The 24,565-nt window shown below is 43.3% G+C and overlaps 2 protein-coding genes across 5 annotated transcripts in view; one reads left to right on the top strand and one right to left on the bottom strand.

The window, feature by feature from the left end:
• Positions 1 to 1,705: 1,705 nt before the first annotated feature.
• The window catches only part of swt1 (SWT1 RNA endoribonuclease homolog), a 35,449-nt gene continuing 12,589 nt past the window's right edge, over positions 1,706 to 24,565 (bottom strand). For 2 of the 4 annotated variants that reach the window (XM_040185369.2, XM_040185371.2), the window contains exon 19: positions 21,529 to 22,418. In XM_040185369.2, the coding sequence (XP_040041303.2) occupies positions 22,310 to 22,418 (109 nt within the window). In that variant the 3' untranslated portion in view covers positions 21,529 to 22,309. Of the gene's footprint in view, positions 2,588 to 21,528; positions 22,419 to 24,565 lie in introns of those variants that run through there. The other 2 variants (XM_078108168.1, XM_078108169.1) reach the window with 2 other exon arrangements.
• ivns1abpa (influenza virus NS1A binding protein a) lies at positions 8,972 to 20,759 on the top strand. The gene is made up of 15 exons (XM_040185373.2): positions 8,972 to 9,209; positions 12,603 to 12,893; positions 13,092 to 13,225; positions 13,488 to 13,657; positions 13,758 to 13,833; positions 13,932 to 14,105; positions 15,362 to 15,487; positions 16,882 to 16,992; positions 17,555 to 17,696; positions 17,892 to 18,116; positions 18,365 to 18,486; positions 18,734 to 18,860; positions 18,998 to 19,129; positions 19,264 to 19,437; positions 19,568 to 20,759. Exons 3-15 carry the CDS (start codon positions 13,115 to 13,117, stop codon positions 19,828 to 19,830), a joined length of 1,953 nt encoding a protein of 650 aa, XP_040041307.2. The 5' UTR covers positions 8,972 to 9,209; positions 12,603 to 12,893; positions 13,092 to 13,114; the 3' UTR covers positions 19,831 to 20,759.

The raw sequence follows: 24,565 nt of genomic DNA, 5'->3' as shown, positions 1-24,565 counted from the left end.
ACGTGGGCTCCGGCCTCCAGTGAACCATCCAGAAACCCGCCCTGGGGCCCGGGGCCGTGTTGCCCAACAGATCTAATCCCTGGGTTTACTGCCTGTCATCTCACTGAAATCACTCTTTTGTAGGCAACACGCCTCATCTGGTCAGTGAGGCCAAATGGTTCAGCATATACACACCAACATATCTTTTGTAATCCCTCTCCATTCTTTCTTTTTATCTCTGTCTCGCACTCTGGGACTCTCGCTCACACATACACACACACACACACACACACTGACACACTGACACACACTGACACACACTGACACACACACACACACTGACGTACAGAACCACACAAACACTTTGTGTGCACAAACAATTGTTCCCATTTATGTCTCATCCTTGCTCTCACCCACTTGGATGTCAGTCACACAAAAGCAGTAGTGAAAATATTTCTCTGTTCCTGTCTATTTCTATCAGTTTGCTGTGTGTGTTATCAAATAATGAAACAGAGAGTTAGAGAACAGAAGATATACAGTATAGATCAAGGTAATGGTACATAAAGTGTCATTTAACTGATTCTGAGGCCTAAATATAACATAATAAATATAAACCACTGCAGACCTCAAACCGAGAGAATTTACAACATATGACTTATGTTCAGTGGTTCTTCACAATATGTAGTCGGGTGATAATGAAAATGACAAGCGGGGAAGGAAGAATCTTCTCTCTGTTGCAACCAGATCTAACTGGACTGCAACTCTCTTTGTCACTCCCTTTATTTTGGTGCCACATTCCTCACTGAAAAGCTACTGTTAACGCTGATCGCATAATTAAACGTTCATTCGGGATTTGGTCACAGACCATAAAAACAGGCTCAGAAAGAAGGGTGTACGTGCGTGTGTGCTCATGTGAACGTATATGGGCGTATCATAAAGTGAAAGAAAGAGAATAAGGGTGAGAGCGGAAGAGCGGTAGAAACTGTGCTTCAGCAAGAGCATTAATATGACCTTCAGCTAACTCTGAATAATGTGAACTTTGAGTTAACACACAGACGTATCAATGATATTGAAACTGACTTTTCTCTTAGTTGGTTTAACAAACCTTTTAAATAATATATATGTATATTTGTATACATATATTTCAAGCAGAAATGCAGCATATTCCTTTGCTACAGTTTCGGATTGACCGGTGCATGGTTTTACAAAAAGCCGCGAATAAATACAGAAGTAAAAGTAGTTTACAGAACTAAGCTGTGTGTTACGCTCACATACAGTTGCTTTGTGGTGACAGTATTTTTCAAAAAAAATACACCAAGTTTGACAGAAAGCAGAAATGTATTCACAGTTACACCCCAGCTGTTAGGAGGACATGACACTGTTAATGTTCCATGCTGTGATGTTTAAGTCTGCGTGGAGAAATTTGGGCCAGTCATAGTACTGTTTCTATCAGGGCAATAAGAGAGTCCACACTGTGGAGACTGCCTATATGGGCCAATCCTTACTTCCTGTTTTCCATCTTGCACTTGTGTGTAAAGAGAGTTAATCAAAGGACAAAAGAACTGTGGGAAATGAGGCAAAAACTGTCTAACTGCAATAACATAAATGGGCTGTGGCATAAATTCTGAAATTGTAAAAGGATGGTGAGATGGATGAAAGCTGGAGTGAGAGAAGATTTAAGTTGAAGAGATAAAGTAATAGCTCACAGAAACGAAAGGCAGGATCTGGGAGTTCAATGCCTGTATTTTGCAGTAAATACACTGTGTCTGTCTTTCTCAGTCTGGTCGCTTTCTATCTTTCTGCCCCTTTACATAAACCCATGCACCTGCATGTAGGCACCTCCCTCTCATTCGAAAACACACGATAAAAAGCAAGAAGTAGACATAAACATTTGCAGTATCATCTATTCACATAGAGACATTTTCTCAAAACATTCCCCTGACCTCCCTGATCCACGGAACTTCTAAAATAATCAAATTGGATTTTAAGTTTGCGTTGTGTGCATCAGGCACGCTGTGTATCCACACACATTTATGGGTTTGTATGTAGAGAAACATGAGGCCTCCGACAAGGAAGCATCAGTCAGAAAATAGACACGTTTCTGTGAGTTCCACTTCCACACGCGACTTGTGAATGTTTAACTTGCATAACAGTGGAATAAACTGCTGCTGTGTGTTTAAAAAGGATTTTTACAGTTGAACAGACGCGTATCAGTGTGTCAGGAGAACCCAATATGGAAGAAAGAAATTACATCAATGAATCCAATGAAAACAAAAAAGTCACATCAATATTTATTTTTCTTTGACGTGGCTTGTGTTAAGCAAGGTCAGGAAGTGTTCTGCAATGTGTACTTTCTCTCTTGTGTACTCTTTCTCTCGTTAGCATGTGACCACATCATATTGTCCTTCAGCAGAGTTGTTGCTCTTTGAAAAGAAACAAATGTTCATTTTTAGCTCAGCCGATGCAAAAAGTTGGTATCTTGATTTTTCTCTTCCGAAGTATGATGTCTGTGTGTTGTGGAATAAAACTAATACTATTCATTCCTCGCATCCACAAGGAAATGATGGCGTCCTTCGTAAAACATGGTACTTCCAACTGATTGTGTGTCCTAGGGAAGGCGAAAGAAAGTATTGTGAGTATGTGACCTATTGTTTTGGACCAAAACACAAGATTAAGTCCAAAATATCAACACTGTCTCTCAATGCTGGAATGTGACATTGAGATGAATACAAGATACACGGGGAAACAAGCTACATCGAGTGACTATTTTTAAGAAGCGTCTCCATCTCAGGCAGCTGAAATATTAATGCATCTGCAAAAAAGCAGAAAAATACATCTTCACAGGCTCCTCGCGTTGCTGTCTGGCTGCTGCAATTCATCTGCCATCATCTTTCTGATTGCTTTGTAAAAACAAAAACTCTTTTTATATTCACTTGTTCCAGACACAATTCTTTTTTATTTGTTTTAATAACAACAAGCATATAATCAGAAAACACCAGATCAGATATATACAACTGTGTGCTTTAGGTAGTTTGAAAGGTACAGCGTTTAAACATAAAGCTAAAAATGGTAAATCATATAATGAATTATACACTGAATATTGTATAATATTATGCACAAATTGTATAACAAACACAACACAGACTACAATAATGAAACAGAAGCTGGCATAGCAGCATGCAAGCTGACCTACAAACTTTCCACAAGACCAGCACATGTTCTCGTTCGGTTCTACTTGAATGCGCAGAGAGAGCAGTCATATGACTAAGAATAGTGGCTCTCTGTATATTTGGGTGGCTGAATTCAAACAGGAAACATTAAGATAACCTTTTAGCTCAGGTCTCTCAGAATACTACCTAATAATACTACATTTACCTGCACTACTTAGCTGTGCAGAGCTGCAAGCATATTCTGTATGTGTTTTTCATCAACATTCTTCTGCAATTACAATTATATTCCATTACATGTCATTTAGCTGACGCTGTCAGCCAAAGTGACTTACAATAAGTGCATTCAACCATAGGGATACAAACTCAGAAGAGCAAGAAACAAGAAAGTGTGATTTCATCAAATAAGCCAATTTGTTATTTGCAAGTACAATTTAAGTACTACAATTTCTTAGTCTTTTAGTCAAGGTAGAGTCTAGAGTCAATTACGTTTTCACCACAACTCAAAACTGGACTGTAAATGGCATGAATTGAATTGAACAGCCCTAAATTGTTTGTTTCGCTACAGGACTTTGCTACAATTTCTGTGAGTGTGATGAGATAGTGAGATGTATTTTCTACAATTAATCTGTGCAAACAAAAACGTTGTTGCTGGGGTGGTTTTTCTGCCTTTCTGGAATCCAGTACTGCTACTGTGACGCTACTGGTGTTATTTACCAATCCCTCCAGCCAAAACTGGATTCATGTGACCAGGGTTGAGGTGATCCAAGGTTTCCTCGCTGGAGGCACGCTGGTTAAAAGTTAGACAGCTTTAACAGATAATCACTGATAGCCAACCGCCAATGTGTGTGTTCAGATGTTTACACAACTCGAGTTGGAGTCGTGTGTCCCATTTTCCACTTATTGAAGTTTGAACCTCATTGTTATCCAGGTCACATTTCATGTCCACCTGTTTTAGAGTCAACCGCCCTCAGCAAGACAAAAAAAAAAATACCATTGCAGCAATACTGCACGATGCCCCAGTTTTTGACACTCGAGACAAATGACCTTCTGAACAGGGTAAAATTGAACAATACAGTGCGAATGGTCCAAATGATCTGACAGCCTGTTAAATGTGTCATCTCTAATTATTAGATGGCCATGCATGTGTCTTAGTTTATTGTTAGTTTACATTTACAGGTTTTTCAGGACATTTTAATAAGAGTAGAGACTGACAGGTGTGTGGCCTCGAAAACAAAAATGTTGGCGATCATAACACAAATATGTGTCGTGTCTAATGTTCCTCATTGGGGATACGCACACAATGTGTGTGTGATGAGCTGGCCATTGGCACCCGACTAATTAAGTAGCAACCCCCCCCCCCAGCTGTCTCCATGGGTGCTCAGAGGAATGGGCAACGTGAAAAACCTGAGAGGGCTGGAGTGCATGGAGTTCAACTCCACATATCACAGGAAGGTCTACTGCTTTTGACATGAATAAAAAAGCCGCAAATAAAGGGCAAAACCCTGATCATACTGTTTTATATTGTCGGAATGTTAGAGAACAGAAATTAATGGCTTTATCTTAACTAAAGCAATGAGTTTAACATTCACACGACGGACACAAATGTCTTTGAAACGTGTGAACAATAGAGGGGGAACGTTAAGAGATGATTAGCGCTTTAAGCTTGAGACGGTAACCGTTGTGTTGCCTCTTTTTTATGTCCCCTCTTTATCCAGCTACTTGTCCTGGAGGAAACACATCGGCCTAAAAGAATCAGCTGTACATATACAGAATAGAAACATGGTGCTCTTTTGTCAGGGATAATTAAGAAAGTTATTTCTCCGAGCGCTGTGGGAGACGTGTGAGGTTCAGTTGAGATAATCTTAAACATGGGCAAGAAAATAAAAGATAGCATCTCATTTTAAAATTGACTTATTTAATGAGTAGAAAGGATGACCGATGTTTTTTGTGTTTCAAAAGTTGAAGTATTTCACCAATTATTAACAAAAAAAAAGAAAGGAAGAATCATCGTCCAAACAGAAGGATGAACAGAGAGAGATGAGACAGCCAGAGAAAAGCAGAGGAGCAGATAATGATTGGAATTATCTGAGACAAAACACACTGTCACATGCGCGTCCACAGATTTGCATGTTTTTAAGCCAGCGCCATTTACACTCAGCAGCATGAGCAGCACGAGTGATCATGGGTTGTCTTAACATTGAGTATTGTACTGAGATCAGATCACACTTCAGGGCGATTAAAGCAACAATAAGTCAAGATAGTAGCTCAGTGTGCCGCTTACCAAGCCTTTTATTCCAACAAAACACACAAATCACACATCTGCCTTTGTGTGTACATGAGACACAGACACATAGATACTGTATTTTTGTCACTGAACTAACCTACTTCCTGCTTGTGTGAGTGTTATAGAACGCAGGAAGCTGGAGGCTTTGACAGAAAGAGAGTCTGGGAGTTTTTTAGTACTCACAAAGTCAGAGTCTCGTGACAAACTTGTGCCTTTTTCTCCTGTCAGGACGAGAGGAGAGCCCATGTGGGAAAACTCTACAGAGGGGTGTTTGACTACACTGAGTCCTTTTGCATAGTCACACTCGTGACCCCCCCCTCCACACTCAGTTTCCTCTGCAGGTGCCAAGAAGGTGATTGGTTTCCACGCGTACAGGCCAGTCATGCTGCTCTTTTGGTTCCATAGATTTCAGGTTGGGGTACCATTTTGCGTATATATTTAAATATAAATATATTCTATTTTTTCATGTTTTGTTAACAAAAGAAGTTAACCAGGCCTAGATGTGTTATGCCGATTTATATTTCATTGGCACAGCCACGTTTGTCCCATCGTCCCTCTACGTGAGGAACGTTTTGCTGAGTTAAAAATAGATCTCGTAAAATGTGACTTCTACTTTTGACTTCCTTACATTCTTTGGTTGTGGCGTGTTCGTCTCTATTTGTCGTCTCAACTTAACATCAGTTACAGCAGATGGTGTAAGAAATAACTAATAATATAACTGTAACTGACTGCTCATCTGTTTAGGCAGTGTATAATAACTATAGGTTGACTTTCTTGGGGACATCGAGGTGTGTCTCATCACACCTCACAGACCTTAAAGTAGGACACAAAACTAAAAAGACATGACTTTGTCGTCACCCACAAGCTGGCCACGCTGAAAAACAACTGCCTCTGTTCAGTCAATGTCATTGGTCCGCCCTGAGAAGGTTAACTTAATGAATTTCACAGTTTATCAGTACCTTATCAGAGGACTATGTAACTCAACACTCACATGGCGCTGTTCCAGTTTTTAGTGACCCGAAGTGAGAGGTCACGAGGAGGAGATATTAACAAGACTACAGCTGTGTTGTGCAAGCTGCTGATACAACAAAGCCACCCAATGCCATCTTTACCATCGCCAAATAGGATAAAATATGATAATACGTGAATGCAAATCCAAGCTATTACGATAATATCGATAACAAAATGAGAATACTAATGTAAAACTAATCAACGCCGATGAGAATGAGATGCATTACATCGGTCAATTAATTCCATATACTAATAAATATACAGGTAATTTAAATCATTTTTCCTCTACACTGAATTAATTTAGACCTAAGACAAACTTTACGGTGCCACATTTATATTCTTCACACATAAGTGTGCAGCTGACATGTGAGAAGAGCTGTTTACGTAATATTTGTGCGTACCTTTGTGATGCACAACTTTAAAGGAGTTTACAGTTTTTAATGGTGTCTTTGCTGGAAGAGATTTGACATGTTTTGTATTTTTTGCAAGTTTTTGTTTTGGTGTGTAGAGTTTTGACAAAGTGGACCCTTTAACACTGCATTGTCACTCAGAATTCTTCACAAGTCTTAAACCTCGAGCCTACATCAACACCGCCCACACGGTAGTGCAATCATGCGTTACTGCTGGGCACAGATACCTAAAATATTGAGTGTCCTTGTCAGAACAAATTTATGCAGCCTCAATGAACAAGTCTCTGTAGAATGAAAGAATGAGCAGTGGGAGGGGGGCAGAGCTCACAAGACCACTCAGCAAAATGAGGGATGTATCCTTCGTGTTAGAATCAGACGAAGCCATCACGCATAGTTTTTGTTGTTGTTATTCAATACTTGATCATATTTCAGAAGTAAAACCCATCGGCAATGCTGAAATGTTTCAAGAAGATGAACAGCTTCCATGAGATATATCTTGATTTTACTGCCACACATGTCTCATAAAACAGAGCCGGTGAATATTTAGGAGTAGAAATGTTAACCATAAGGCGTTCAAATGTTCAACAGCTGTGCAACAAATAGTGTATTTACAGTAAAACACGTTGTTGTTGTTGGGGATTGGGTCAGAGGAGGAAGATAAAAGCTACACCTGGGGGCTAGTTGTACAGAATGATATTTCATATTTGGCAAGGTAAGCTTTTTTGCCCAGTTTTTGGTCCCAATCCAAATCCTAAAAAACACCCGCTTATAAAACAGTCAGTCTGTTGTCGGCTGGCTGCACTCCATCAGCTATAATCACCACTTCCCTGTCTAAGCTTCCGGACCCTGTGCCGGGGAGACAGACTGACTGCTTGCCAGAGGTCTTCATTCACCTTTGCAGAATGCTGAAGTAAGATAAAAGAGCTTTTGCAAAGACAAAACTTCAAATTATTTCTGAATGAAAGATACGTTAGGTTGAAGGAAACTGTGCTGATTTAAAGGTTTGCACTATAACTTCAAGTCAATATTATTCCAGCTTCAGTTTTGAAATTTTACGGTCTAACGTTTGGCGATCACGTTGAAGTGGCATGCTGATGCGTCATTTGATACAAACATTCACAGTGATATGACCTTCAAGCTGATTGGTTTCTTGGCCCGTCTGCATGATAGTTTTACCTCTGCAAACCACGCACACATATACACAGCTTCAAAAAAAGAAGTAAAAAGGGGTGAAGTAGGTGTCAATCTTTGGAAACCTGCCCATGAGCAAGCAATAACTTAATTCACATTGTCAAAATGTCACCCCCACATGGATGGAAGCACAACATGTTGTAGTTAGGATTTTCAGCACAATAGCTTTTATTTGAACATTTGTATTGATGAACCTAATCTGCATGGACTGGACCGCTAGGGGTTTTCCACACAATGGTCATCGTGCTTTTTAATGATACGTGCTTTTAATGATACGGCTAGATGTTCTATTGCTGCAGTCTGCTAGTTACATTCGCTGCCAGGCTTTCCACAACAACTTTGCATGCAGACAAATAGATGTGTGTGTGCACACACATTCCCCATGCAGAACGCTGGCTGACACATTGGCATTGAAGCGATTCTCATCCTCTAATCTAATTACTGATGCACTGAGGTGGTGCTAAACTCTATTTGGTCAGGCCAGGTGAATGGGCCCTTCGTCCTCGAGGTGACGTGTCGAGCAAAAGACTAAGGAGCGATGCTTGCCCTGAATTAGCCAGATTAACTCAGCAAGCGTACACTTGCTTACAAGTGTACGCTTACTTGCGTACAAGTGCTTACTAAGGGCTCGCTGTTTAATAGCTCACTTAAATGTTTATTTATCCATCAGCTATGGTTACAAACTATTGCTGAACATTTTACACACAAAAACTAGATAATAAAATATGGTGCATTGCTGTGGTTTAAATTAATGTATCACAAAAGCATAATGAACTGTAGCCTAGAATAACATTTACTGGCGACATACATAACTTGATGATTTTTTTTAACCAAATATTAGCTCCGTGAGCTGCTCCGGCACCGCTACCGGGATTGCATCATTTTAGTACGCGTGGGCGTGTAGGACCGTCGACCCTTGTGACGTCACACGTGACTGGTTGGTGCGGGAGCGCGCCTTACCGTCAGCAGTCGGCCATCCTGTCACAGCGAGCCGAGGTTAAACCGAGTGTGGACGTGCGTCTTCCACGGAGAAGGGACCAGCAATCTACCACTAGACCAAAGAGCCGTGCGTGTCGTCGTGTCGCGTCTTTGCTTTAAGCCGAACCAACCAACTCTGAATTCGCATTAAATATGTCTAATATCGTTTGCTGTCAAACGCCTCAGGTAAGATGATTTTGCTTCAGTCATAGAGGAAAGGCTGTCGCTAAACGCCTTTGACAAAGTAACGCCAACGTGTCTTTTATCATGAACCCATTAAATATGCCATTTTTTTTTACAGTTGATGTGAATTAAAAACAAAGCCTACCATAGACGTGGATATTTACTTTGCGCTGCTCTTTACTCCGGCTGGGTGGAAGCTACTGAAAATGGCTTTTGCCGCGAGCGTTACTGGCGCGAACAATATGTCATATTTCCGGAGCTCCGTCTCCATCTATTTGACAGATATTGTCCTCTTACGTTGATTGCGGCGCCGATTTCCGACGTTTTCGAGGACAAAGCGGCCGAATAGATCCGCCTCGGGCCGGTTTCACGGAGGCAGCGGGCTCGTCTCGTGGCTTCGCATCCCAGCAGCGGGTCGCGTGACGCTAGCTAGCGCGGGAAGCTAACACGCGCTAGCCCGCGAGCCTGCCAAGTCTCCCCATCGCCGCGCCTCGGGGCTCCGCTTTCAACCGGGCGGCTGGGGTCGGCGTTTCCCCGCGGCTTGAAGGCTTGAGCATTACTGCTGTATGAATCCGTGTAAGAGTCGAGGTAATCACGCTCTTGGGGGAAGTGGGTGCGGGGGGTCGTTTTTTTTTTGACCCAGTTACTGGTCGCGGGATGAACAGACGTGGCCCCTGTTCAGTGCTCCACCGGGGGAGACGGCGGTGCGAGCTACAGTGTTTTTAGTGGCGAAGGGACGAACACGACACGCTGGGTGGATAGTAGTATGATTCATCTACATGTTCGCATCTGGGGGTGTCTGGGTGGGTACGTAGCGTGGGTACATCCTGTCCTTTACGCACCCTCCCTTTAGGGCCGTATTGGGGCAGATTTAATGTGATGGGACCAGTCTCCGCACGCCGTTGATGCGCCACTCGTTCTGCACGGGATTAATGGTCTTGTAAAAGGAAATTGCCAAACGTTTTAGATTCCCTGAAGTGCTTTAGGCTTTATCGTCTCCCGGAGGTAGGATGCCTTATGTCCGGGTAGTATTTGACCCAGTGTGCTTTTAATCTGGTTCTGAAGATCGCCACCACGTGGTTTATTTTACAAAGAATACTGTACTGTAGGGGTTTTATAACGAGGGTGAAAACACATATTCTAGTTCCTCGGTTTGCTAACACAACACACAGCCAACAGCCTGCATCCTCCGTGTTTATTGTCAATAGATTCCCATGTCAACATGTGTTAAATTTAGGCTGTAAATTTCCACAGCAAACTGGGTAAAATATCCGGCGATGCCTCTCTTCACCACTGGATGGGTGTCTTAACAGGCATTGAAAGCTGAGTGTCACGCCTTCACTAATCAGATGGTAAAATGATAGCGAAAAATATATTTGTAGTGCATTAACCCTCTGTGACAAAGTTGTGAACAAACTAATGGTTTGGATCCTTTTTGTTCTGTGCCGTAGACCCCCTAAATATTCATATTTACCGCCCGCCAAATCTGCCTTGCTTTTTTGTCTATTTACATTTCATACGTGGATGCTGACCTGGTTTTTGCACGGTCATTTCCTCATTCTGTCTAGTTTGTAGACACAATCTTGTGACAAAAAGATCAATTTATTACATGGACCGCGTGCAAATTATTTACATACCCGCTTTAATGTAGCCAATTCCTAAAATGCCATTTACTAGTTAAGAGAATAACGCATAAAATCGTTCTATTGGCCTACAGAAGATTTTTATTCAATCATCTGTGATTAGGGTGGCGTCTCTGCATTAAATGAACCCAGAGACTTGTGTGCGGTGGAGCAATGCAACATGTGAGCATGGGGGACCCAAATGTGTGGAGGAGTTGAGCTTTTGAGCCTTCACAAGAAGCCTTCTGCCAGATATTACATAACTAATCAACTGGGTCAGTGTCCATGAAATATAGCTTTCTGTGCAGTACAAAAGAGTAAAACTATATTCTGGCATCGTGTTAGAGCCTTTACTCAGTAGTAAGCACAGGATGTCATTTGGATTACGCTCAAATGGAACTTGTTTGACGGCGACTGAGAAATATTGCACAGCGTTTCATCAGAGAATGACAATTCATTTGCAGCCCTGACGGCGGGTGGCGTTTTCAACGTTGTACATCGATTTTAGAAGCGGCAGACAAATGCAATGAAGTTGCCATTATAAATCTAGTCGGTACTTCCAGGTCTGAGTACTTTGAGATATTATGTGTCCATCTGTCTTTGAGTCACAGCCATGTGCAGTTGAGACTAAAAGGAAGGCTGATTCCAATGTCTGGTCGGGGGGGGGGCTGGTGTGATCCCATCACAAGAGGAACACTAGTTTCAGTTCCTTTCTTTTGAAAAAAATTCTTCCCCTTTTTGTACATTTTGTCCCTATTGTCACCTTGACTCTTTGTCTTGTGGTGGGAAAGGAATAAAGAAAAACACAGTTGGGCCTAAGTAATCTGATCTAAATATTTTCTTTGCGGTTCTTTTGAATGAACACTTGAGCCAATGGAGGTGTTTGGATCAGCCTCAATACATGCATGTAATGTACAGTGCTTTGTGGGTGTTTTTAAATAAAGGGTTGATGTAGGCAGTAATTTTTCCCCATGGTTTACGTCTTCGTCTTAAATTATACTGTTTAGACGGCTGTGGGAAAGGCAAAATAATTTAAATGGATGTTTTTGCTATGTGCATGCTTCTTTCAGGACTAGAGCTCTGCTGTTACAGGGCTTTGCACATTCATCATTGACATGTACTATGTTAAAAGTTCTGCAAACTAATCAGAGGATTTCACTGGAAAAATAATGGCAATTGCAGAATGACTCATGAGGCTGCCAAATGTGTCCATTGACAGCATCTAAAGTCACAAGGACATTACATGCACAGCAGTAAATCGCCGCTTTTAAAAATGAGTTTGAACGGCGTGCCCGTGTAAATGCAACCCTCTAAGATCTGGGCTACTAAAAAGCATTGACACATGGAATCTGGATACAATTTCAGACTTTGGGCAGCTGCGGTGATCTATTCAGACCCCTCTCCTCATTTGGTAAAGTGATAAAACATTTGTGACCGCAGTGCTATTTTGTTATTGAGCTTTGGACTGCAGATGGCGTACTGGGGAGCTGGTTCAGCATTGAGTTACGGCAGTTTACTTTGTGATTTCTGTCTTTTTTGTTTGCTCAGTTTGGGCTACCATTGGCTTTACGGCAGAATAATCCAAACTTAAATATTTGCATTAAATATCTTGATGGAGATGTGTGGGACAGATGGTCTCTATTGGATGTGGAAGGTGGGTCAGTGGGCCAGTTGCCAAGATTTACCACGTGCAACTGACTCGTGCCAGAAAAGGCCCTCTCAACTTTAAAAAATATAGACACTAATGTTTTTCATTTTCTCATTTTTCTTCTAGGTTATAATGTATGAAAAACACAGAATAAGTACAACTCTATAGCCAACGGGATCCCAAGGACTTGATTACAGTCGCTTCAAGCCTGATAGTTTGTCCGTGCGGCTGCCCCCCCTCTCCCTTCTGCTCACGCCCGTCTAGTCAACTGGCATTTCTTCTAACGACCTCCCGTCCCTGTCCTCGGGTGAAGACGTCTTGAGTTCCACTGTGATCTCAGTCTGATTTGCCTGTTGCCTACATTCGGTTCTACTTGCAGCAGTAGGGCCTCCCTGGATTTGCATTATTCTCTATTCGGTAAGGTCATAACTAATGCACAGAACACTATGATACACAATGCAATTTTTAAAAGGCATCTAATCCTAATCCCCCCTTTGGCCATCAATTAATAAAGCCATCAATTACAATGTTGGACAGAGGGCAGACACATGGTGGGTGATATTGTGTTACATGCCAAATATATATATATGTGTATTTTTACCTTTTTCTCTGCAGGCACACCATCAAAATTCACTAAGATGATTCCAAACGGGTATTTGATCTTTGAGGATGAGAGTTTCCTGGATTCCACTGTGGCTAAAATGAACGCGCTGAGAAAGAGTGGTCAGTTCTGCGATGTTAGACTGCAGGTATGTGGAATCCAAACACACCGTTTCCACTTTCTCCAAACATCCATGAGAGACCGTCTGCATGTTAAAAAAGCATGTTACAAAACATTTTTTTTTTCTTTTTTTTTAAGTGCACCTAGCCTTTGTATGATAGATTATTCTACATTGGCTCACTTTTTGGAAAAATAAATCCGGGGGGGGGGGGTGAGTTTGCATGTGTTTGGTGGTAGCTTCAACAAAGTCCTAGACGTAATTGACTTCTTGTTCCTCTTCATTTGTCCAGGTGTGTGGCCACGAGCTGATGGCTCATCGTGCGGTGCTGGCTTGCTGCAGCCCCTACCTGTTTGAGATCTTCAACAGTGACGTTGAGCCCCATGGAGTCTCACATGTCACCTTTGAGGACCTGGACCCAGAGGCTGTGGAGGTCTTGCTCAACTACGCCTATACTGCCCAGTTAGTAGCGTTTTTGGCTTTTCACCTTTGATCTTCTTACAGCCAAACAAAAGAAAAACGACAATGATTGACTATTCTTTGTCTTCTGTGTATAACGCAGGCTAAAGGCGGACAAAGAACTGGTCAAGGAAGTTTACTCTGCAGCCAAAAGGTTCAAGATGGAGCGAGTCAAACAGGTATGCTAGTTAGAAACATCTACTCCTCCAATGCTGCGATTTTGGTTGTGCATTACTATTTAAAGTTTAAAATAACTCAATCATTTTACACCCCCCAGATTTGTGGCGACTACCTGCTGTCTAAAATGGATTCCCAGAACGCCATCTCTTTTCGTAACTTTGCCAGCTCTATGGGAGATGCCAGAGTTTTGGCCAAGGTGGACGCCTTCATCCAGGACCATCTATTGGAAGTGTCTGAACAGGAGAACTTCCTCAAACTTCCCCGTCTCAAGGTACTTCAATTCTAAAAGTATATATTTTTAGAACCAGTAAAAATGTTGACCTTTTATAAGTGGTCCTAGTAAATCATAGATGATGATCTGATCATAAAGCCACGCAGCCTCACCGGTTGATCGTGGTCTACCCGGGTCCGCTTTGAGCTGAATAACACCCACTGGATTAACCGTTCTGAGATCAACGATACTTATTCTATGGAGGTGCCCCTCAAATAGATTTACCTGCCGCTAAAGCCAGCTGACGATGTATTTAGACTGGGGCTTTAAAACGAATGTAGTAAGGCGATGCGTAGGCGGTTTTCAGCGCACTCCGTACTTGTGGATTTGGCTCTTTGGTCGGGGAGAATCGAAGCAAGTTGTTTTGGAATACAAATACCCTGGAACTATTGCTGAAATAATAGGTTAATTGATAGCTGTTGTCAAATTAAGATCAGAAAATATTAATTTGACAAAGAAATACTGTATCGATTTAAATATAAAACCATGGCTAGTGAATGCTAATACTCTCACACTAACAAAATAAGCTCTTTGGCTATAGGAGCTCTTTATTGACACGTATTACATTTTGACACTTTTACATCAGATTTCTTTTTTGTTGTGTAAAAATATGTGGGGTGTTGCAGCCTGAGTTGGTAGATAAAGATCTTATGGGTGTGGCTTTGCTTGCTCCAAATAAGGTAAAGGGTCAAATATGGCAGCCCTGTCATTCATTCTAATTTGGGTAGTGCGTTGGAAGGAATCAACTTAACCATGACGTCACACTGCAGGGAATCATGTAACTGGCGATCCAGATCTGTACGACCCAGTCACGAGGGAGCACGAGAGGATAATCGAGGTGCCTCCACTTAGCATAAATGGGCACATGTATAAGTGGCACATCCAGCAGAGAACCGTAGCCAAGTAGGATGGGATGTAAATGCAGCCTAATGTTCCTATTCTCCTAATGTGAAGCACGAACATGGCATCTATTGATCATTCTGAGAGAAAGTATGACTGGTAGTGATTTTGCCAAGTATCTAATTGCTGCTGTCCTATTTGAGTCACTTCTATGAATTTAGAAACGCCAGCCAAGTCTACAAAATATTTTTGGGGAAATTACATTTTATATTTTCAAGTTTGCACAGGCAATGTGTATCATGTACCCACTTGCAGTTTATAACTTTGAGTGAAGGGGGTCACCTTACTACTACTAGTACTACTACGGTGTGTGTCTGTGAGAGACTCAAACTCCTGTCTCGTTCTCGTGTTTCCAGTTAGAAGTAATGCTAGAAGACAACCTGTCCCTGCCCAGCAATGGCAAGCTCTACTCCAAGGTGCTCAACTGGGTGCAGCGCAGCCTTTGGGAGCACGGAGACCAACTGGAACGACTGATGGAGGAGGTCAGTACCAGGGCGTGCGTCTAAGTGGACTTTTCGTCTTTCCTACCCTGTCCCTTCCCCTCCCTCTGACTCCTGTTTTTTGACCTTAAGAAGTCACTGAGGGAGCTGAACTAGAAATGGCATGCCACTGTCGTGCTTGCTATGTCAGGATTGTTCTTTTTTTCCTCTGATTTGTTGAGGTTTTTGCAGTAAGAATCTCTGTACCCCTGAACCATACAACAAGTTAGAGGTGAGCCCGAAAAGAGCCGCTGTCTGCTCTGTTTTTTTGTTTCCACTGTTCTCCTTTTGGGTATGTGGTTGGTCGGTTTACATTCAACCCCATCTGCGTATTACAGTGCTATTCTCCTCCTGAAACACACAAAAACACAGGTTCTCAAAGGTGTGACCCTTGATTCTGCTGTCTCACTGCCACTTTACTATCTGAACAGGTTGGTGTTTGTTGCTCCAGCACTAACAGACGCTCCTCCCCGTTGATTTATCTCTCCTGTAGGTTTATTAGCAGCAGCAGGGGACCAGACTGAAGAGCCAGGACAGAGCCACCAGGGTAATGAGTCAGAGAAAAGCGAGGGAGGAGAGGAGCACTACTGCCTCTGCGCAGCCTCTCTTTGCAGCCAAGCAACCCTGTGCTCCCATCTGTCCACGCCACACATGTACATCCCGTTTCTGTGTACCAGGATACATTGCTCACTAACGGAAAACATTAGAAACGTCTAGTTGAACGCCCCTTTAATGCACACGACAATATATTCTCACACGGGCCTACTTGCCCATCGGAATATTCAAGAACAACTCGATTTAGGCCTTTTGGTAGTGAAATACCGCCACTAGATTGCTTTTTTTTTTGTGTGGCGCCAACGGGACACGTATGGTTTGCTCATTATTTTTTTTTTAATTTAATTTATTAATGGGGGATGTTTGGGTTAGCCGAATGGATGCTACAATGCCGATCGTTTTCGTTGGATGTGGCTGCCGTCCCAATGACCAGCGTGTTCAACTAAGCGGACCCTTTTCGAAGCAGCAGAAGTGGAAAGACATTCCCTCTTTCTTTTTTTCTTCATTCTTACTGAAGATCTTTCCAGATGCCGCCTTTCATTCTTCACCAGCTCCCTCTTTTTTTTAGATGGTAATTAAGGAAAGCCACTGTCGGATAACTTCTTGAGCTCCACCACATAACCCACTCTGTGCAGTGGCAGTTAGAGAAAGCTTTCTGTCCCAGCGACTGGAGAGCCACACCGTCGTCTCATTCCCCTCTTCCTCTTCACAGCTCGGCCTCCCTCTTCCTCGTCCTCCCTCCCTCCCTCCTTCCCTCCCTACTCTCCCCATTATGCTGGGGTTCTCAGTGTGTTGCCATGGAGACAGCCACATGGGTGTGTTGTTTCCTGTTTGTCTTTCAGGTGCAAACGCTGTACTACTCACCTGACCATAAGCTGGTGGATGGAGGGCTGGTGATTGATGGGCACAGTGAGCTGTTAGGTGGCGAGGATGACCACCTTCAGTTTGTGCAGGTACTCAACAGCTTGTGCCGAGCTTCAATGTAATGAAGTCTACATATTGCTTGGCAGTGTGTAGCTTTAATGCTCAGCTTGTGCCTGGCCATGCAGACACTACACTGCCTGTGCCTGGCAACAAGTAGATACGGCTCATTTGATATGACAGCTCAGCAACAATGTAAAGACTAATGTCAGAACATGAGCAAGACATGGGCTATGACGCCTGCCTGGCTTTGCTGTTGGGCATATATTAAAACAAACCCCTTTTTTTTTTTTTTTTTTTTTTTTTTTAAGCTAATCGCCATGGTGGGGGTGGGCGTTAATGGCTTTCAGCTTTTCTGCCCTCCGTTTTGATTTGTGCCTCAACTGTGCCGTTCTCTGGTGGTAGCATGGTCTGAGACCGTTGTTTGCAGTGTTGTTGGCTTCAGAAGGTGTGGGAATACCTACTCAATGCAAATGTCTACATTAGAGTCGCCGGATCGAAGCGTAGCTTTTGGGGTATGATTACCTGGTGTTGTGGCCACTAGTGGACCTGTGGTGCAAGCTTGGCTTCTGTAGCTGCGCTGTGCTCTTGCAGAAGAAACCCGTACGGGAGAGCACCCAGAGACAGATGAGCTGCAGCTCCTCAGGAAGCCTGTCACCCTCCAACCAAGCAGCAAATGCCCCGAAACAGCCCGGCAGGAGAGAGTGGAAGTACATAGCCTCTGAGAAGACCACAAGTAAGTGTATGCATACATGTGATTGGTTGCAGTACAGCCGGTTCAATATTCTAGGCACAAGTCCCATTGAAGCTGCACAAATAAAGTCTGATGGCTTCAAACTGAAGGATGTTGCACCTGCACAGCCGAGCTTCATCTGCATCATCAAGACTTTAGTTTTCCACCGGCTCAAACAATCTCCGATCTCACTTCTAGACCACACCCACCTGTGTCTGGCTGTGCTGGATGGTGTGTTGTGTGTGATCTTCTTGCACGGTCGGAGCAGCCCCCAGACCTCTCCCTCTTCCACCCCCTGCCTGATGAAGAGCCTCAGCTTCGAGGCCCAGCCCGAGGAGCTGGAGGAGCAGCCGCTCTCCCCCATGCATTACGCTCGCTCCGGCCTGGGCGCCGTGGCCCTGAACGGAAGACTCATCGCAGCAGGTTAGCGCAAAACATGGTTGGAAGGTTGGTGTAGTTGGCGTTTTACCAGTCAAAAGTTTGAACACATTTTCTAATTCAATTCAATGAGAAAGTGTGTCCAAAATTGAGTGGGACTGTATACAATTGTAATAAATGAATTTGCAGCTTGGAATACATGGTTCTCTTTTAGCGTAAAGTGGAACTATGCAAATACAAAGTCTGACCACAGAGCTAAAGGCTAACCTCGGTGCACGTCGATGTCACTGCAGGGGGCTACAACAGAGAGGAGTGTCTGAGGACTGTGGAGTGTTACGACCCCAAAGAGGACCGCTGGACCTTCATCGCTCCCATGCGGACTCCAAGGGCTCGATTTCAGATGGCTGTGCTCATGGTACAGACTACTCTTCATTATAATCTTAAGATTTATTGACTTTACCAGGAAGTGACATTTTGAATATCATGCCACTTATGTTTAAACAAGTTTCAATTGTCTTGTGCAAATACTTCCCTGCAGCCTGTCCCAATGGCTGGGTTTCTAAACTCTGTTGACTTAATGTCGTACTTTCAAGCATACAAGGCAGTTAGCATGTTTTATTTATATATTTTCACCTAATGACTAGCACCTTCACACCTCCCAGGGTCAGCTGTATGTGATCGGCGGGTCAAATGGACATTCTGACGAGCTGAGCTGTGGGGAGACGTACGATCCACATGCTGATGAATGGGCTCAGGTGCCAGAGCTGAGGACAAACCGCTGCAATGCAGGTGAGTCAGTCTTGCGGGGATCCATAAAGCAATATTTGGATTTAGGGACGTTTACAGGAGAACGCCTGCAGCAGCCTCTGTTGCTGATTTCCGGCTGCTTTGCATAGTTGGTTCATTGCTGTCCTCTCTGTCTAAAGGAGTCTGCTCGCTGAACAACAAACTTTACGTTGTTGGAGGATCGGACCCCTGTGGGCAGAAGGGCTTGAAGAACTGTGATGCTTTTGACCCTGTGATGAAAACCTGGTCCAACTGCGCCTCCCTTAACATCAGTACGTGTCAAAACCTTCCATCTGATCCCTGTAACCTGATTGAACCTCTTTTTTTCTTTCTTTGTTCTTGTTGTTGCTTTTTCCAGCATCCATACAAATGTCTGTCATTGACATTGACATGTTGTTTTTTTCAGGGAGGCACCAGGCAGCAGTGTGTGAATTGGATGGCTTCATGTACGTGATCGGAGGGGCGGAGTCGTGGAACTGCCTGAACACCGTGGAACGCTACAACCCCGAGAACAACACCTGGACCCTGATAGCCCCCATGAATGTGGCGCGCAGGGGGGCCGCCGTCGCCGTCCATGCGGGTAAGCCCACGGCAGCGATTGGGGACGTGAATAATGCAATCAGCTGGCAGCCCCTTCGGTGTGACCTAAGTGCTTTTTATTACATTGTGTCATGGGAATACACGTCTAATATTTCTCTCAATCTGTCAAGGCAAACTGTTTGTCGTTGGCGGCTTCGATGGCTCCCACGCGCTCCGCTGCGTGGAGGTCTACGACCCAGCCCGCAACGAGTGGAGGATGCTGGGTAGCATGACATCGTCCCGCAGCAATGCCGGTGTGGCCATGCTGGGAGAAACCATCTACGCTGTGGGCGGCTTCGACGGGAACGAGTTCCTCAACACGATGGAGGTGTACAGCCCCGAGGCGGACGAGTGGAACGACTGCACCAAGGCGCCGTCTCCACTCTCCGACTGAATGGGGGGAAGGGGGCGGGGGCGCGCTTCACCTTTTTGCAAACTAACAGGCTTAGTGACGTAATCGTCTTTCGTGATGTTCTCTCTCTGTGTGACTGACTGACTGTGTGTGTGTGTGTGTGTGTGTGTGTGTGACTGTGTGTGTGTGACTGTGTGTGTGTGTGTGTGTGTGTGAGATATGTGGGGGGTCTTCAGTGAAGACTGGCTTATATTGGGGGTATTGGGGAGGATTGTTGTCCAAAACAACATGACGCCTTTTGCAAGTTGCATACAATGTTTTTCGTTCTGTATATATTTTGTTTCTTCCTCCTTTTTGTCATATACTAACATTTAATACACATTTAGTGCTTTTCTTTTCTCTCCGAGCTCAACAGTTTTCACATAGCTAGCAGTTATTGGTCACTTGGATTGTGGCTGTATGAAGTGGTGACTATTAACTTAACTAAGTTAAAGGTTTTATTTAAGTATATTTCTGTCATGGAAATGTAATTCTGCTCACATATTTAAAGGTCAGTGGTTTGAAGCCTTACTCAAAGTGCAAGTTGATAAACACCTCATGGCATTTTGTCATTTTAAACAAGCTGGATTGCTTTTTGAATCTTAAATGATGGCCTTTTTTATATTTTTTTTATACACTGCTGATTTACTGATGAAATACAAGTAGTAGCAGACAGCTTAAAGTCAATGAATCAGTGCCAGATTTCGTATAGTTTTTGTGCACACACCACACGCGCACAACCATGCTTCTGCTAGCCAGACTTTTGTTATTGTGATTAACTAATTGATGTATGTAGAGATGCAGTTTACTGAAGGTCCTTTTTGTGTGTGTGTTTAAAGTGTCAGGCATTGGCAGATTATTCTGGGAGGAATGTTGGAACAAGAAATTATCACATTTGTAACATTTCTTAATTAATAAATCATTTAAATCAAGTTTTGCCTGCAGCCTACTTTATAAAATGTTGAGTGAGCAGAAACAATAGTGATTTTCTGCAATGTCTACGTTTGTATCTCTCAACAGGATTGACTGGTTTTTAACCAAGGAGGTAAGCTCCAGTTAATGTTGAAGCCAGTTGGTTTAAGTTGTAGCTCAGCTGATTTGCTGACCCTAAATTGAACTTTTACTGCCACCTGGTCTCCTTTGCTCTGTAGCGTAATGATTGTCTCCTAGTCACCCTTTTCCTCAGGGACAACCACACTAAGCCGTGGTTTTTTTCAGCTCCTCTAAGTGTCTTTTAGGAGAGATTATAGTAAGCTGGCTGACTGCGCTCAACAGGAAGGGATGACGACAGGCGCTCGGGCCCTTAAGAGTGTTGAGAGGGGACCAGCTGCGTATGCATGACCGCGGACACTTTATGAAATCCACCCTGCACTCGTTCACCTCTTGACAATTTGCTGATGCGCCAGCACGGGTCAAACCAAAAACCCCGGCAGGTGGGCCGTAGGTGACAGGAAGACTGAATGCAATGAAGGCTAATGTGCAGCCCACCTGCTCCCTTTCAGTTAATTATTAGGAACCATGATTTTCGGATCTATACAACCCTTGAATGGAGCTGACCTGATTTTAAAAAAAAAAGGCTACTTAATTGTGGAAATAATTGGCAACCAGTCATGCAAATTATAAAAACCCAGCCCATCACCTGTGTTCCGATCCCCCCTTGGCCCTCATACACACCAATCACTGCACACATAAGAAAATAAATTTGCTCGGGACAAAACCTTTCATTTATTGTAAACCTTAACACTTTTACATAAAATATATTTGTATCGAAAAATCTGTTTTTAAATCAAGACACAAAGTTGTGTGATATGTGAGTACAATCATTGTTTTTGTTTATATCAGCATGAAACCAAAAACTATTTACATAAAGGTATTATTCCTTTGAGCACAGCGAGCAGAAGCTTACGCTGAAGTTGAGAAATCATATATAATGGGATCAGTGAGGCGAAGGCAAAACCTAAAACTTCAGGCATTGTTCCTTTGTCACATTGACAAGTTCAAAGAAATATCAATGTTTTTTGCATCATGTTTACACACACATGCAAAAAACTGTTTAAATAATGGAAGCCAGTGTTGATTTAACTAATAACTTTTAAAAAGATAAAACAATATGTGTAAGAAATTATTTTTACAGACTTAATGATCTTCAATATGGTGAAGAATGCAAAATGTTCCTGCTCACCTGTGATTTGGCAGAATATGTTGGAACCCGTAAAGTAGCTGAAAGATTATTGGAGGCCATTGAAAGCAGGGCTCATCCGTTCTTGTCAGAACGGCCAAAAGTGACCATTCATTGTGTGACCAACAGTGTGTGTGGGGTTTTTTTTTGTAAATTTTTTTTTTTTTTAATGTAAACAATTGCAGTCACCGCAGGGACAGTATAATCAGCAACCCCTTCAAAATAACAGCGTTTGATTTAGGTAAAAGATGTGAGTTTATTCAGCTCATCTCTTTGGCTGCAGACTCCCGGGTTCTGGTCCAATCAGGGCGGTGATGTGGGGAAGGTGATGTGTTGTCCCGTGGTTCCAATACAACAATCCAGAGCCTCTTTAAGCCCCATTAACTGGTTCCCTCCAACGCTCAGCTTCACCCTGGGAGCGCAGGCGAGGAGATCAATTAGATACAAGGACAGGGCGGAGCAGGGTGCCTGACAAATGCTGAGCCTTCCGGTCTCTAAAAGCAACCACGTCTGTCTGCGTTGAACTGGGTGGAAGAAGGATATTTCGCCGGCTGTGACGCACAATCACGATGAAGCAGATTTTAAGAATTGAAACTTTCTTCCTATCTATAACCCTAACCTTGACTCCTGCCTATTTATTTACAGATATTTAAGACAATCATCCCTGTCTGGGGTTTATCGACAATATGCCACAATTCATCTGTGGGGGTGAATGACTTATTTTCACCAACAGATCTGCACAAGCGTCAATGTCCGTGGAATACAGCCAGAGCCGGATCAGCCAGACCAAGCCACACAAAGCTCTTGTTACATAGGTAGAGATTTCGAGTAATAGCTTCGTATGCGCAACGAATCGCGTTGGATTGTCCTGCGGATAATTGTGCAGACTCCCCACAGACACGTCGATGTGCCAAACTTTGTATGTGCTGAGCATGTTCAGCCCAGAATGTCCGCGGTAGACAAAGGGGCTTCTGTGTCGGCTGCAGCTTCCAGAAGGTCTCAATAGCAGCTATCTACACTTTTCTCCAGCTGAATGTCCTTTTTTTTCCAACAACACATAAAACACCACAAAAAAAGTTAAAAAAAATATTAGGTCACCAACAAGACGGAAATGTCTGTCGCTGTGAGCACAAACCGGTTTATAAATCGGCTGCTTAGGTCCCGGCAACAGCTGCCTGGCAGCAGAGACACTGAGGGAGCTTGTTGCTTGTTTGTTTCCTCGTGCGCTTTGTTTCCTTTCGGAGCGTTATGTAACTCCCGGGCGGAGAGAAGGGGGAAAGAAAGAGGCGTTTTTAGCGGCTGTTGATAACTCCGACCCCCCCCACCCCTCTTTGTCCCCTCCATCCTGTCAATCCACCTCCCTTTCTTCACCCACTAGTGCAGCGGTGTGTTTTTCATGACCTGTGGAAAATAGCAGTTTGTGTCACCCATCTTTCCCCCGAATCTGTTGTTCGGTCACAAAGATCTGTTTTTTTTTTTTACATCCGAGCGTCCTGCACGGACAGCGGGACTGTGTGGAAGGCTTCCTGCCACTGGGTTTGCTTTGTTAGGACTATGAATTAAGAGCTTTAAGCTCTCACCAGGAAGGATCTCTGAGCCCAGACACGCAAAGTCAGTGACGCACATGAATTGCCGGTGACCCGGAACGTCAACGCGCACACAAAAGAGGCAGAGCGGTGCTGCCTCTGGGAGTTGTGTGTTTGATAGGACATCGAGGGATCAACATGGTCATTTGCATTTTATGGTTAGCATAGAACCACATGACACGTCGACATGACTCTGCTGATCAAGCTGAGACATGAACTGAATGGCAACCAACCGGTGGCTCAAACTACTGCTTCCCATCAGAAGGAGGGAAAACTTGTGGGAGGCTTACCTATAGAAATCATTTTTTGTATTTCTAATGTTTCTCACCTAAAAAGACTTACAAACAGTCAGAAATATTAAAGTTCTAAGTAATAAGGACGAGACGAATGCTTCTCTTCTATTTCGAACAAGACTATAATCAACTTTTTGTTTAATTGCTGAAAGATGATCTGTCTAAAGCCAGAGCAGTTTCTCTTTGTTGTAGTTAAAATAAAATAAATCAGAAAATCTAAATCTAAGTTAGGCCGTGCTTCTCTCCATAATTTGACTAATTTGATCAAACGGCAGTCGGTGTTTGCCCCTGGTCACTCTGTTTGACTGTTTCATTAAACCACGTACGCATATTAGATAATGCTGAAAGGCTCGGCCGCCATGGATAAGGAGCAGGTGATATGCACGTTGCACACGCGGGCTGGACATGCACACAATGTCAGGGAGCAGTGACTTATCAGCTGTGATAACCGAAATGTGAAGCGTCAGGCCCCGATGACACATGCAAATACCAACAGTTCGCACAAACATTATTACAACCGGTACCGCACATGTTCAGATGACTTGGCGGGTACGGTGGAAACACATTAACATGCTGCGCATATTCTCATGCTCATGAATAGCTCTCGGACATAAAGGTGTGCTAGCAGACAGTTTGATTCAATTCTCATCCAGTGAGAACAAAAAAAAAGGTCAAATTGA

Source organism: Gasterosteus aculeatus, chromosome 8 (genome assembly GCF_964276395.1).
Source record: "Gasterosteus aculeatus chromosome 8, fGasAcu3.hap1.1, whole genome shotgun sequence".
Lineage (NCBI taxonomy): Eukaryota > Metazoa > Chordata > Actinopteri > Perciformes > Gasterosteidae > Gasterosteus > Gasterosteus aculeatus.
The sequence above is the reverse complement of the archived record's forward strand: the minus strand, read 5'-3'. Positions and strand labels throughout refer to the sequence as shown.

Coding starts and splice junctions, on each gene's coding strand:
- ivns1abpa (XM_040185373.2), top strand. CDS start 13,115: ATGATTCCAAACGGGTATTTGATCTTTGAGGATGAGAGTTTCCTGGAT. Junction 13,658..13,757: donor AACTACGCCTATACTGCCCA/GTTAGTAGCGTT, acceptor TGTATAACGCAG/GCTAAAGGCGGACAAAGAAC. Junction 19,438..19,567: donor CGCCGTCGCCGTCCATGCGG/GTAAGCCCACGG, acceptor CAATCTGTCAAG/GCAAACTGTTTGTCGTTGGC.